Below are 13,980 nucleotides of genomic sequence, written 5' to 3'. Positions count from 1 at the left end.
CTCACAGGCTGGAGCACACGTTTTGCTTGTGAGAGCCCTGGGTTCAATCCCTGGAACCATACAGTCCTCTGTGAATAATCCCCTCCCAAATTACTTAAGAATAAAGCAACTCTATGGTCGGATAACCCGGCCAACCTACGTTCAATCCCAGGTATCTCATCTGTTCCCTGAGCCTGCTAGGAGTGATTTCTGAGTGCAGAGCTATGAGTAACTCCTGTGCACCACTGGGTCACTGTCACTGTCATCCTGTTGCTCATTGATTTGCTTGAGTAGGCACCAGTAACATCTCCATTTTGAGACTTGTTGTTACTGTTTTTGGCATATGAATATACCACAGGTAGCTTGCCAGGCTCTGCTATGCGGACGGGATACCCTGGATAGCTTGCTGGGCTCCCCTAGAAGAGCGGAGGAATTGAACCCAGGTTGGCCATGTGCAAGGCAAACACCCTACCCACTGTGCTATTGCTCCAGCCCACCGCTGGGTATGGCCAAAAAATAAATAAATAAATAAATAAATAAATAAATAAATAAATAAATAAATGAATGAATGAATGAATAAATAAATAAATAAATAAAACAACTTTATTATGGACACCTTTCTATATCACAGGTTCTTAAAATAATGCTTATATAATTTAAAAAAATCAGAGATAATGAAGAAAGGAGGGAAATAAATACGAGCAAAATATAATCAATAGAATTTAAAACTTCCTTGGGCATTGTATGACTGAAATTCAGTCATGAACAACTTTGCAACTGTGTATCTCACAGTGATTAAATTAATTTAAAAATTGAAAAAACTTTCTTAGGATGCCTACATGTGCAATGAGAAAGTGACTATTAAGCTAGAAGGTGTGGAAATGCAAACAGATGGCTGAAAGGTTAAAATCTCATAAGATGTATATATAATAACTGTTCTATTGACTTTCATATTATTAAATTCTAGAAAACTTCTATACACGTAGTCACATTTTAATTTGTGTAGAAACACAAATAAAACCTAGAATAGTTGAAATTATTCTTCATGACTGTAAATTTAATATTAATATAGGTGCCTGCATTTTAACTTAACTACAGAGAGACTGAGAAAATAGTTTATATTTATATTCAATTATGTTCAAAGTAAGCTTAAATGGGGTCCCAGGAAAAAGCTTAAAGGACTGGAACACATGCTTTGCATTTAGAGGCCCTGAGTTCAATTCCTGGTACTGCCTGATCCCAAGGCACGGCCAGATACGTCCCTGGTGGTCCCCAAGGACTCTTAGAGGCCCTGATGGGTGAGTGGCACTGTCCTTGGCTTCAGGCCTGCACAGTGAGATCAGCCGGACATCGCCAGAAGTGCTCTCAGGTTCCCTGAGCACTCTTGGGAGACACCTTCCACCAAAACGAACTGCTATATTTAACTACTTTGCAATAAACAAGCCACTCTTGTGTAAAACCAATCTCACAAATGAACAAAATTGGAGGACTCACACTCACATTTACCAAATCTAAAACTTGCTACGAAGTCAAAGACAGTATAGCATAGAACAACAGAATAGAACTAAGAGACCTAAAATAAAATCCTCACCTTTACAGCTGATATTTTCTTTTTTCCATGCTGGGGATCAAACCTACGGTTGCACACTTTCAAGTCATTCCATCCCACTGAGTCATAGCCCTTACATAGTCAACTGATTTTTAACAAGGTTTATAAAAGCTCAGGGGTGCCTTCACTGTGGTTTTCATTTACATTTCTCTGTTGCATAGTGAGATTGAATATATCTTTAAGTCTATACCATGAATTATATATTCTATACATATTATATTAAATAAAAATACTCATTTTCTTTTAAAAAATGCAACCTTTATACATCTTTATATACTGCTGCTGATCCAAAATGGTACAGCTGTTTTAGGCAACAGTCTGACAGCTCCTTGTATGGTTAAAAAAAAAACAGTAACATAAGACCCAGCAAATTCATAAAAACATATGTTCAAACAAAATCTGTACATGAGTTATCATAACAGCATTGTTCATAATAGCCAAAAGCCAAAATGGTATGGTATAGTATGGTATATGGTATGGTATGGTATGGTATGGTATGGTATATAGTATGGTATGGTATATGGTATAGTATGGTATGCCTGAGCACAATGAAATATTATTTAGCAATAGAAAGGAATGAAAAACTGAGACATACTACAGTGTGGATAAACTTTGAAAATATTATGGTAGATGAAAGAAGCTCAGACATAAAAGATCATATATTGTGTGATTCCAAAATAGGCAAATATAAAGGCATAGAGTAGATTATTGATTGCTGAAGGCTGGGCAGGTGGGGACTCAAAAGAACCCTCAGAAAAAAGAGTGCTTTTTCTTTTTAAAGCACACAGGATTTGAAAGTACCAAAATGTCCTAAAATTGATTGGCTTGTTAGACAACTCTGAAAATATTGAAACAACTCTGAAGATGTCAAAACACTATATACTATAATTACAAAAAGAGAAAGTGAAAACAGCAATGTACTAAGATGCTTATTACTGGTAATTAATGGACAGTGGCAAATCAAACAAATTAACCACCCAAAAAATGAGAACAGTGAACTGTTTATAATGGTTTTTAAGAGGTTAAAACTCTCAAAATGACTTAGTAGGCCAGAAACAGTACGAGTAGAGCTGTACTTACCTCGCACGCAACCAACCTGGGTTTGATCCCTGGCACCCCATATGATATTCCAGGTGCCTCCAGGAGTGATAGCTGTGGGCAGAGCCAGGAGTAAGCCCAGAGCACAGATGGGTGTGACCCAAAAAGCGAACAACAACAACAAAAAGAGGTACAAAAAAATTGTTTCTCCTCTGCAGGCTATATCAAAGGGTGCTATTCCAGAAAGGAGTTCATCTCCACTACTGACTGGCTGGTAAGTCAGAAGTCTGCTTCTGAGAGCAGCTATTGTCTGGCCAGAGCACAGCATTGAAGTGCAAGAGGAGAAAAGCTGGCTGGTTACCATGCCAACAGCCCTTCCTACCATAGAAGTAAAATGAATAGGAAACTCGTGAATTGTGTGATTCATAAATTGCAAAGAACATGTGTGCTTGAATTAAAATAGCTTAAATTGAGGGAGGGGAATGAAAAACAATGCAAGAAATAACCCCAGATCCTTGGACTATCATGTAACATTTCATTATCTTAATCCATGGATGTCAAGATACTTATCCCAGGCAAAGTATACCTCTAACCAACTCCTTTACACTTACCCCAATCAATAAACTCAGGCCCCCTTTCATCCAGTCTCACCCGTTTCACTATTCACTTTTAAGAATATTTCACTCAGATACCTTAGAACCTGATATAGTCCTTCAACACCACTCCTCCAATGCAAGCTTTCTTAAGGGCAAGATTCTAGTTTTCTAATGTTCTTTTATTACTGTGCCTAAGCATAGGACTGAAAAGATTGTGTAGCAGGTGGTGTGGTTGCCATGCCTGTATCAACCTGGGTTCAATCCCCAGCACCACATATGTCCCCAGAGCACTGCCAGGTGTGATTCCTGAGCACAAAGCCTGAAATAAGACCCAAGCACAGTCAGTTATGGCCAAAAACAAAAACAAACCATGCCCAAGCATAATTCTTCACATTGCATCATCATCATCCTAATAGCTACAACTTAAAAAGCATTCACTATATGCCAGGAGCCCTAACAAGATATACGGAATAGAAAATATTGTCACTAGGCTGCATACTGTTGAAATCAGCAATTATAGTTCTAGGAACTAATTCTATAGAATGAAAGAGTAAATGTACTCAACTTTTAAACAACAGCAATCTCAGTGCTGGCACTTTCAGAAGTAATTTTCTTAATGAGCCACCAAGCCTAGAACTATTATTAGCCTCATTTTATGACTGACAAAATCAAGGTTAGGGAGACTTGTAAATTTATCCAGAATTACACAGCTAGGATACACGGGGGTCAAGGTCTGAAAACAGGCTCCTGGCTGCAGACTACTGGTCTGTCACACTGCTATACTGCTACTGACAACCACCGCAGGTGTGTGTTATCTGAGGAACTGGACAACCCAGATAGCCAGCAACAGGAAACCATTGGGAAAACAAACAGGTCAACTGGGGCCAGAGAGACAGTACAGCGGACAGCGGCTAAGGTGTTTGCCATGCATGCAGTTGACCCGAGTTCAAACCCCAGGATTCCATATGGTCCTCTGAGCACCCCCATGAGTGAACCCTGAGCCAGAAGTAAGCCCTGATATTGCCAGTGTGGCCCAAAAGCAAAAGAAACAAAGAAAAATATCATCCACTTAGAATAATGCAGAAAAGTTAGTAAATAGGAAAAATTGCTCAGTGTAGTCACTGTCACTATTATCCCGTTGCTCATCGATTTGTTCGAGCGGGCACCAGTAATGTCTCTCACTGAGAGACTTATTGTTACTGGTTTTGGCATATCCAATATCCAATACGCACGCATAGCTTGCCAGGCTCTGCCGCGCAGGCTTGATACTCTTGGTAGCTTTCCGGGCTCTCCGAGAGGGGCAGAGGAATCGAACTTGGGTCGGCCACGTGAAAGGTGAACGCCCAACCGCTGTGCTATCGCTCCAGCCCAACATTGAGGCCCCACGTTGGGCACCTCAGTGTAGTATTAAGAGAAAATTGTTTTTCTTTTTTTTTTTTTTTTTGCTTTTTGGATCACACCCAGCAATGCACAGGGGTTACTCCTGGCTTTTCACTCAGGAATTACTCCTGGCGGTGCTTGGGGGACCATATGGGATGCCGGGGATTCGAACCCAGGTCGGCCGCGTCCAAGGCAAACGCCCTACCCGCTGTGCTATCGCTCCGGCCCCTTGTTTTTCTTTTTAAAGAAGATATTCTCCACAGTGTTAATAATGGCATTGTGTATTTCAACTATGAACAGCTTTTAAAATCATTTGTATTTTCCAAATATTCTAAAATAAAGTACATCCCTTTACCAAAAGAATTAAACAAAAATTTAAAAAGAAAAAGAAAATGTGAACTAAAATTCTCCCAGCTAATGAAAATCCAGGCAGTATGGTCCATTTGGGGAAAAAAGGCAAGGAGGACAAAACAACAAGATAATTATCTTTGTGTGTCAATTTAACTGGACCCAGATAGTTGGCAAAACATTGTGTTTGGGTGTGTCTTAAATTTTTTCCAGAAGAGATCAGCATATGAATTTGTGAACTAAGAGAAGAAAGTTTTTATCAATACGTGTGGGGGTTATCCAATGAACCAAGGGCTTGAATAGACCCAAAAGAGGGAGCAAAAGTGAATTCACTCTCTCTTTTTGAGCTTCACTCCCTCCTCCCACACCTACATACAATATTCTCCCTTGATCTCCAGTCCTTGGACTCCCAGGAAATCCTCATTTATCAGTCTTGGGCTTCAGACTGAAATACAGCATCAATTTTCTTGGTTCTCCAGCTTGCTGAACGCAGACTGTGGTAATTTTCAGCCTCCATAACCACATGAGCCAATTCCTAAAATAATTCTACTGCATATATATACAAGAACAGTTATATATATATGAACAATCGCCTGTTTACATAGGTGAACAATTATATATACATATATCATATGTACATATATGTATAATTGTTTCTATTTCTCTAGAAAACACTAATACACAAATCATTCTGTTCTTAAGTTTTGGGGGACGGGAGCGATAGCATAGTGGATAGGGCATTTACCTTGCACATGGCCGACCTGGGTTTGAATCCTCAGTCTCTCTCAGAGAACCCGGCAAGCTACCAAGAGTATCCCACCCACATGGCAGAGCCTGGCAAGCTACCCATGGCCTATTCGATATGCCAAAAACAGTAACAACAAGTCTTACAGTGGAGACATTACTGGTGCCTGCTTGGGCAAATTAATGAACAACAGGATGACAGTGCTACAGCCTACATTAAGTTTTGGAGGTACACTCTGTACACATCTATACAGGTGCTCAATTTTTCCAGGTTTGATACACCTAGAAAAATAAGGTCTGGTGAGATACTTGGAGTATTTTTTCCTCCAACTTTATTGAGATATAATAAAAATATAACATTGTGGGGGTTTAAGGTATACAATGTGATGATTTGATAGGCATCTGTAGTCACATATCATTTAATAACAGGGGGATGAAAGCATGTTGCCACTCTGCACCTTCTCTTTTTTTCCTTCACATTTGATCTTAGCCAAAAGGTCCAGAAGCAATCTCACCCTAAAACTTTGAAGGACTCCCTGGAGTTAGGAAAAGCTAAGACAGATTGGCCTGAAGCCTAACATGTGCCAACTCTTCCTGGAGGAAACCAACTCTTTATATTCTTTTGATGACAACTGGAATTAAGAATAACTTGTGTGGCCTTGGAATCAGCTTAACTAAGGAGGTAAAGGATTTTTACAAAGAAAACTACAAAACACTACTTCAAGAAATAAAAGAGGACATGAGGAAATGGAAAGACATGCCCTGCTCATGGATTGGGAGAATTAACACTGTCAAAATGGCAATACTCCCCAAAGCATTGTACAAATTCAATGTGATCTCTATAAGGATACCCAAGACATTCTTCAAAGAAATGGAGCAAACAGTCTGAAATTCATATGGAACAATAAGCCCCCCACAAATAGCTAAAGCAATTCTTGGGGAAAAGAAGATGGGAGGAATCACCCTCCCCAACCTCAATCTCTACTATAAAGTAGTAATAATTAAAACAGCATGGTACTGGAACAAAGGCAGAGCCGCAGACCAATAGAACCAACTTAATATTCTGACACACACCCTCAAATATATGATCATCTAATCTTTGATAAGGGAGCAAGAAATGCAAAGCAGAGCAAGGAAAGTCTCTTCAACAAATGGTGCTGGCAAAACTGGACAGCTACATGCCAAAAAATGGGCTCAGATCTCTACTTAACACCATGGACAAAAGTCAGGTCAAAGTAGATTAAAGATCTCAACATCAGACCAGAATCCATAAGGTACATGGAAGACAAAGTTGGCAAAACCCTCCACGACAATGAAGCTAAAGGTATCTTCAAAGATGACATGTCACTGGCCAAGCTAGTGAAAAGAGATAAACAAGTGGGACTATCTTAAACTAAGAAGCTTCTGCACCTCAAAATAAACAGTGACCGGGGCTGGAGTGATAGCACAGCAGGTAGGGTGTTTGCCTTGCAAGCAGCCAACCCGGGTTCGATTCCCAGCATCCCATATGGTCCCCCGAGCACCGCCAGGAGTAGTTCCTGAGTGCATGAACCAGGTTTAACTCCTGTGCATCACCGAGTGTGACCCAAAAAGAAAAAAAAAAGTGACCAAAATACAAAGACAGTCTACAGAATAGAAAAGGATATACACCCAATACCCATCTGATAAGGGGTTGATACCAAGGATATACAAAGCACTGGTTCAACTCTACAAGAAGAAAACATCCAACCCCATCAGAAAACAGGGAGAAGAAATGAAAAGAAATTTTCTCGAAGAAGAAATCCGAATGGCTAAAAGGCACATGAGAAAATGCTCTACATCATTAATCATCAGGGAGATGCAGATCAAAACAACAATGAGACATCATTTCACACCACAGAGACTGGCCCACATCCAAAAGAACAAAAGCAACCGGTGTTGGCATGGATGTGGGGAGAAAGGGACTCTCCTTCACTGCTGGTGGGAATGCCGACTGGTTCAGCCTTTTTGTAAAACAATATGGACAATTCTCAAAAACTTGGAAATTGAGGGCCGGAGAAATGCTCCGGACCCGAATCCGGGCCAACAACACCAGGGATCCAGACGGAGGAGGTACAGCTGGCACCCCTTCTCCGGATGGAACCCTGGCGACACTGAACAGCAACTAACACGGCTCCGGGTTGCGGGACTGGAACACATCCGAGCCGCGCGGCCGCTCATGCAGCCGCGCGACCTTTTCTAAAAACTGAAAACATACAATCTTTTAATGACAAACCAATTATCAAATGCTTCCTTAGTAGGGCTTTCTTCCTTGGGGGGAAACTCCAACAACAATAGTGAGTTTTGTTTTGCAATATGGAATGTAATCAAGGTAGAGAGATAATGAAGTGAAATTCATCAGTTATACAGTTGGTGGGGGGGCTGTGGCGGGGGGTATACTGGGGATTTTGGTGGTGGAATATGGGCACTGGTGAAGGGATGGTGTTTGAATATTGTATAACTGAGACATAAACCTGAAAACTTTGTAACTTTCCACATGGTGATATAATAAAAATTTTAAAAAATTTTTAAAAAAAAAAACTTGGAAATTGAGCTCCCATTTGACCCAGAAATACCAATCCTGGGAATATATACCTGAAAGGCAAAAAGATATAGTAGGAATGACCTCTGCATTTGTATGTTCATTGCAGCACTGTTTACAATAGCCAAAATCTGGGAAAAAAATTGCCCAAAAACAAATGACTGATTAAAGAAACTTTGTACATCTACACAATGAAATACTATGCAGCTGTTAGAAAAGATGAAGTCATGAAATCTGCATATAAGTGGATCAACATGGAAATTATCATGTTAAGTGAAATGAGTCAGAAAGAAAGAGGCAGACATAGAAAGATCGCACTCATCTGTGGAATATAAAGTAACAGAATGGGAGACTAACAGCCAAGAGTAGTAGAGATAAGGACCAGGAGGTCTGCTCCACAGTTTGGAAACTGGCCTCACATGCTGGGGGGAAAGGCAGCTGAGATAGAGAAGGGAACACCAAGTAAAGGATGTTGGGAGGATCCATTCGGGTTGAAAGATGCGTGCCGAAAGTAGGCTATAGACCAAACACGATGGCCACTCAATATCTCTATTGCAAACTACAGTACCCAAAAGGAGAGAGAACAAAGGGGAATGCCCTGCTGCAAAAGCAGGGTGGGATGGTGGAGGATGGGGTGTGGGTGGTGGGAGGGATATTCGGAACATTGGTGGAGGAAAATGGGCACTGGTGGACGGATGGGTATACGATCATTGTATGACTGAAATGCAAACACGAAAGTTCGTAAGTTTGTAACTGTACCTCATGGTGATTCACTAATAAAAAATTAAAAATTAAATAAATAAATAAATAACATGTGCAGACTGGGATTGGAGAGATAGTAGAGTAAGTAGATCTCTTGCCTTGCACCCAAGAAACACGGGTTTGATTCTTAACATCCCATTTGGTCCTCTGAGCCGACATGGCTGGTTTGGCTACATGCAAGGAAGGCTGGTATTAATTCTTCTTAATGTATTAGGTAGAATTCACCAGTCAAGCTTTCTGGTGTTGGGCTTTTCTTTGTTGAGAGAATTTATTACTGCTTCAATCTCACTAACCATTACTGATCTGTTCAGATTTTCTGCTTTCCATGATTCAGTCTTGTTTAAGTTATAACTTTCAAAAAATGCATCTATTTCTTCTATTTGTTGGCATATAACTTTTAACAGTAGCCTCATATGGTGCTTTCTCTTTTCATGTTATCAGTTTTAATGTCTTTCATTTACACTTTTCAGTTGTTTCTCCTTCTCAGTTATTTTACCTAGAAGTCTGTCAATTTTATCTTTATAGGAAACATTCTTAGTGTCATTGTTTTTTTTCCTATTATCTTTTTAGTTTATCTCATTTACCTCTATTCTAGTATTTGTTTTGTTTTGCTTTCTGCTAACTTTGCTTATGGTTTGCTTTTCTTTTTCTAATTCCTTGAGATGTTAAGTTAAATTGTTTATTTGGAAACCTGGAGTCTTGAATCAGTAGGTCACACTCATGTGATACAAGTCATATTTAAGGGAACTAAATGACCAATTGTTGATTCTAGAGAACACAACACAAATTATTTAGTGACAAGAGAACCACGAACATCAACACTGTCCTCCACCTAAGATAGCTGTAGATACAGATTCCAAGAAATCTAGTGGAAAATCCAATAAAATCTGACATGTAGTGGATAAAATACATTTAAATTGACTTGGCTTTTTTGTTTATTTGTTTTTTAATTGAATTACCATGAGATACAGAGTTACAAAGCTGTTCATGGTCGGGTTTCAGTCATATGGTGTTCTCATCCCTCCACCATCCCTCCACCAGTGTACATTTCCCAACACCAATGTCCCCAGTTTCCCTTCTCCTAGCCTGTTTCTCTCTCCCTCTATCTTCCCTCTCTCTCTCTCTCTCTCTATATATATATATATATATATTTATATATATGTATTCCTCCCCACATTTTATGCATTTTTATAGTTTGAAATACAGATACTGAGAGGTAATCATGTTTGTTCCTTTACCTATTTTCAGTACCCAGTTCTTATACAGAGTGATCACTTTCAACTATCTTTGTCATAGTGGTACCTTCTCTATCCCAACTGCCTTCTCCCCCAGCACTTAATATGGTTTTTAATGCCAAAGACTAGGCTTAGCTGAAAGCAGTACTATGGAAACAAACATAAAATGAGACATAAGTTTTTAGAGTAGTTCAGTTGGGGTGCTGGGGAGATTGCTCAATGGGCTATGCACAAGTTTTGCTGCAGGAGGCCTGGGCCAGTCCCATCCACCCACCCCTTGTTTCTCTGAGCACGGTAAGGAATGACCCACATACACAAGCTGAGTAAACCTCTGAGCACCACAAGGGATGGCCCCAAAACAAAACTAAAATTAAATCCCCAGCCAAAAGGTCTTTCTTCACCTATATATTTTTGTTCATGCCATTTTCTTTGGCTGGAAGATTTCTCCCCTAACCTCACCACTATTCTTTTTGTTTGTTTTTGTTTGGGGGCAACACCCAAAATACTCATGGGTGCTCAAGGGATATTCCTGGCTCTGAGCTCAGAGACAACTCCTGATGGTATCAGGAATCAAACTGGGGTTGGCCGGGTGTGATATAAGTGTCTTGCTTTCCCTGTGCTGAGTCTTGGACTCCCAACTCCAACACTTCCTTGTCCTTCAACGTTCATCTCTGACTTCACCCTTGTAAGGAAGTGTTCACTCAAGGTCTATGGTGATATACTTGCCTTCCTTTTTTGGGTGAGGGGCAGAGAGTTTTTGTGGGTCACAGACAGTGGTGCTCATGGACTACTCCCAGCTTGGTGCTTAGAGGTTACTCCTGGCAGGGTTTCAGGGACCATCTGATGGCAGGAAACCACCCTTTCCTGCATAGTTCCAACGCTCTGGGCTCTCTCTCCAACTCTTCCACAATTCCTTTAAAAAAAACATTTCTGCAGACCTGCCACCTGGAAGGCACCTTTTATGATCCTCCCTCATAAAATCTATTTGTAGTAAAAGAGATAACTTTCACTGATCTATTTACATGTTTAATTTTGTACACTCACCAATCTATCCCAGAGCCTAACCAGTGCCTCCTGCCCATTTTTGGCTGGCAGACTCAAAGAATTTATGATTTATCAGGAGTTAAAGATCAAGATTATTCAGAACTTGCCCCTAATATCAGAAAGCTCATGAGGGGGCTGGAGCTATAGCACAGCAGGTAGGGCATTTGCCTTGCACACGGCCGACCCGCGTTTGATTCCCAGCATCCCATATGATCCCCCAAACTCAGGAGTAATTCCTGAGCGCATGAGCCAGGAGTAACCCCTGAGCATCACTGGGTGTGACCCAAAGAGCAAAATAGTAATAATAATAATAATCATTGTATCACTGTCATCCCATTGCTCACAGATTTCCTCAAGCAGGCACCAGTAACATCTCCATTGTGAGACTTGTTGTTACTGTTCTTGGCATATTGAATACGCTACGGGTAGCTTGCCAGGCTCTGCTGTGCGGGCGAGATACTCTTGTATCTTGCAGGGCTCTCCGAGAAAGACAGAGGAATCGAACCTGGGTTGGCCGCGTTCCAGGCAAACGCCCTACCCACTGTGCTACTGCTCCAGCCCAATAATAATAATAATGATAATAACAACAACAACAATGAAGAGATTTTTCTAAAAGTCTATGTAGTTCCTGTTTCTACTTAAAAGAAAAAGTCAGGCCAAAGAAATAGTACAGTAGGTAAGGCACTTGTCTTGCATGCAGCCCACCCAAATTTGATCTCCAGCATTTTCAATGGTCCCTCCACTGCCCCGAGCCTGCCAGGAGTGATTCCTGAGTGCAGAGCCAGAAATAACCCCTGAACATCACTGGGTGTGGCTCCCAGAGAAACAAAATATGAATGAATGAATGGATGAATGAATGAATGAACAAAGTAAGAGGGGAAGTCAAGGGGCTAGAAAGATAGTACAATGGGGAAGGCACTTGCCTTGCATGTAATGGACTCAACTTAGAACCTTCATACCACATATGGTCCCCTGAACAGCACCAAGAACCATCACTGAGCAAAGATCCAGCAGTAATCCCTGAGTACCATCAGACACAGACCAAAATCAAAATTAAAAAGAAGAAAAAGCTGAGTGGTTGAGAATAGAAAGGGGGAAAAGCCGAATTCATTAGCTTGTGAAGTTCTGACTTCTGTTCTCAGCCTCTAAAGACGTTCGCCCAATAGCAAGTTTCCAAAAGGGCACAGGGAAAATAGGAAAAGTACCTCCGCAACTCATTCATAACCTTGAACGCCTTCCCCATGTGGGCAGAGTTGACAGTGATTGTCCTCTGGTTCTTCTCATCATCACCAGTCTGTATCGGGGGCTGGGAGCTCGGCTTGATGCTGTGAACAGGAAGGGAGTGGGAGGAGAAAGAGAGGATTACATGTTGATAAACCATTCATCCAACTGCCATATGTCCATGCATTTGCCACCCACCACTGGCATCTGCCAGCCAGTTCTCTTAACCACAGACCCAGCAGGGAAGGAAATGCACTGGGTTAGGATTTCTCAGTACAGAGTGCTTTCCTCTGGTGGAAGTTAGTTCTCAGCTCATCTCTGTGTGGGATTTTGTGGGAGACCCTTGGCCTCCACCTCCCATCCCCTAAGTGGTGGGGAAGGAATGTGGGGGAGGCTAAGAACCATACCATTTAATTCAAGGGCTACTTGTTCTATTTTGGTTTTTAATTTTATTTTATTTTAAGCATTATGGTTCACAATACTGTCAAAGGCTTCTTACTTAAATCATTCCAGCACCACACACTCACTCCACCAGTCCACTTCCCGCCACTATTGTCCCAGTGTCCTCCCACCCACCCATGGTAAGTTTCCTACTGAACACCAGTTCTCAGTTTCTGTTGCCTTAGAATATTTGTTATTCTTCTACTATGTTTCTTTATATCACACACATGAGCGAAATCATTCCATGTCTATCCCTCTCCTTCTGACTAACTTCACATAGCATGAAACTCTCCAGGTCCATCCACATAGCAGAAAATTGCATGGTTCCACCTTTCCTTACATCTGAGTAGTATTCAACTGTGAGTATGTACCATATCTTTACCCAGTCATCTGTTCTTGAACACTTGGGTTGTTTCCAGATCTTGGCAATTGTGAAGAGTGCTGCAGTGAACACAGGGTGCAAAACACTCTAAATAGAGTTTTTGGGCCCTTAAAGAAGTGAAACTGCTTTTTGTTGTTGTTGTTGTTCACAGTAATTTCTTACACTCAACATTCCAACACCTTCCCACCACCATTATTTCAAATTTTCCCAAAAACCACCCAAGCCTGCCCCAATAGCAGACCCTAAATAATTTATTTTGCATTGCTTGTTACAAATAATTCACTAAAAATGATCCCAAAACATTTCCTTAGAAGACAGCGTGTGAAGACTGGTGTGGAAGCCCTTGTATGAGAGATCACTAACATGTTGTATAGGTTGAGCCATGTGTGCTAATATTATTTTAATCGAAACTGATCTCCTTCTGTTTTATATCCCATTCAATGTGATGTGCTTCTCCTGGTACATCAGTGGTATAGAGCATGGGAAGCAGTTTGTGGGTGTGACTGTCGGGCTCCCAGAAGAACAGAGAGATGGAGGGGAGGTCACCATCCCCAACTCCATAAGAGCCTGGAGATTTTCAGTCACAAAACCTGCATACCTGAGTTTTTCAACAGACTCACTCATGTGTGAGGCTTGTCTGA

The 13,980-nt window shown here is 41.0% G+C and overlaps 1 protein-coding gene across 2 annotated transcripts in view; it reads right to left on the bottom strand.

Moving 5' to 3' along the window:
- Window positions 1-13,980, bottom strand: part of KLHL3 (kelch like family member 3) — a 129,674-nt gene that overhangs the window by 94,249 nt on the left and 21,445 nt on the right. For both annotated transcript variants that reach the window (XM_004609887.3, XM_055141530.1), the window contains exon 2: window positions 12,501-12,620. In XM_004609887.3, the coding sequence (XP_004609944.1) occupies window positions 12,501-12,620 (120 nt within the window). The remainder of the gene's footprint in view (window positions 1-12,500; window positions 12,621-13,980) is intronic.

This window comes from Sorex araneus, chromosome 6, assembly GCF_027595985.1.
Source record: "Sorex araneus isolate mSorAra2 chromosome 6, mSorAra2.pri, whole genome shotgun sequence".
Lineage (NCBI taxonomy): Eukaryota > Metazoa > Chordata > Mammalia > Eulipotyphla > Soricidae > Sorex > Sorex araneus.
The sequence above is the reverse complement of the archived record's forward strand: the minus strand, read 5'-3'. Positions and strand labels throughout refer to the sequence as shown.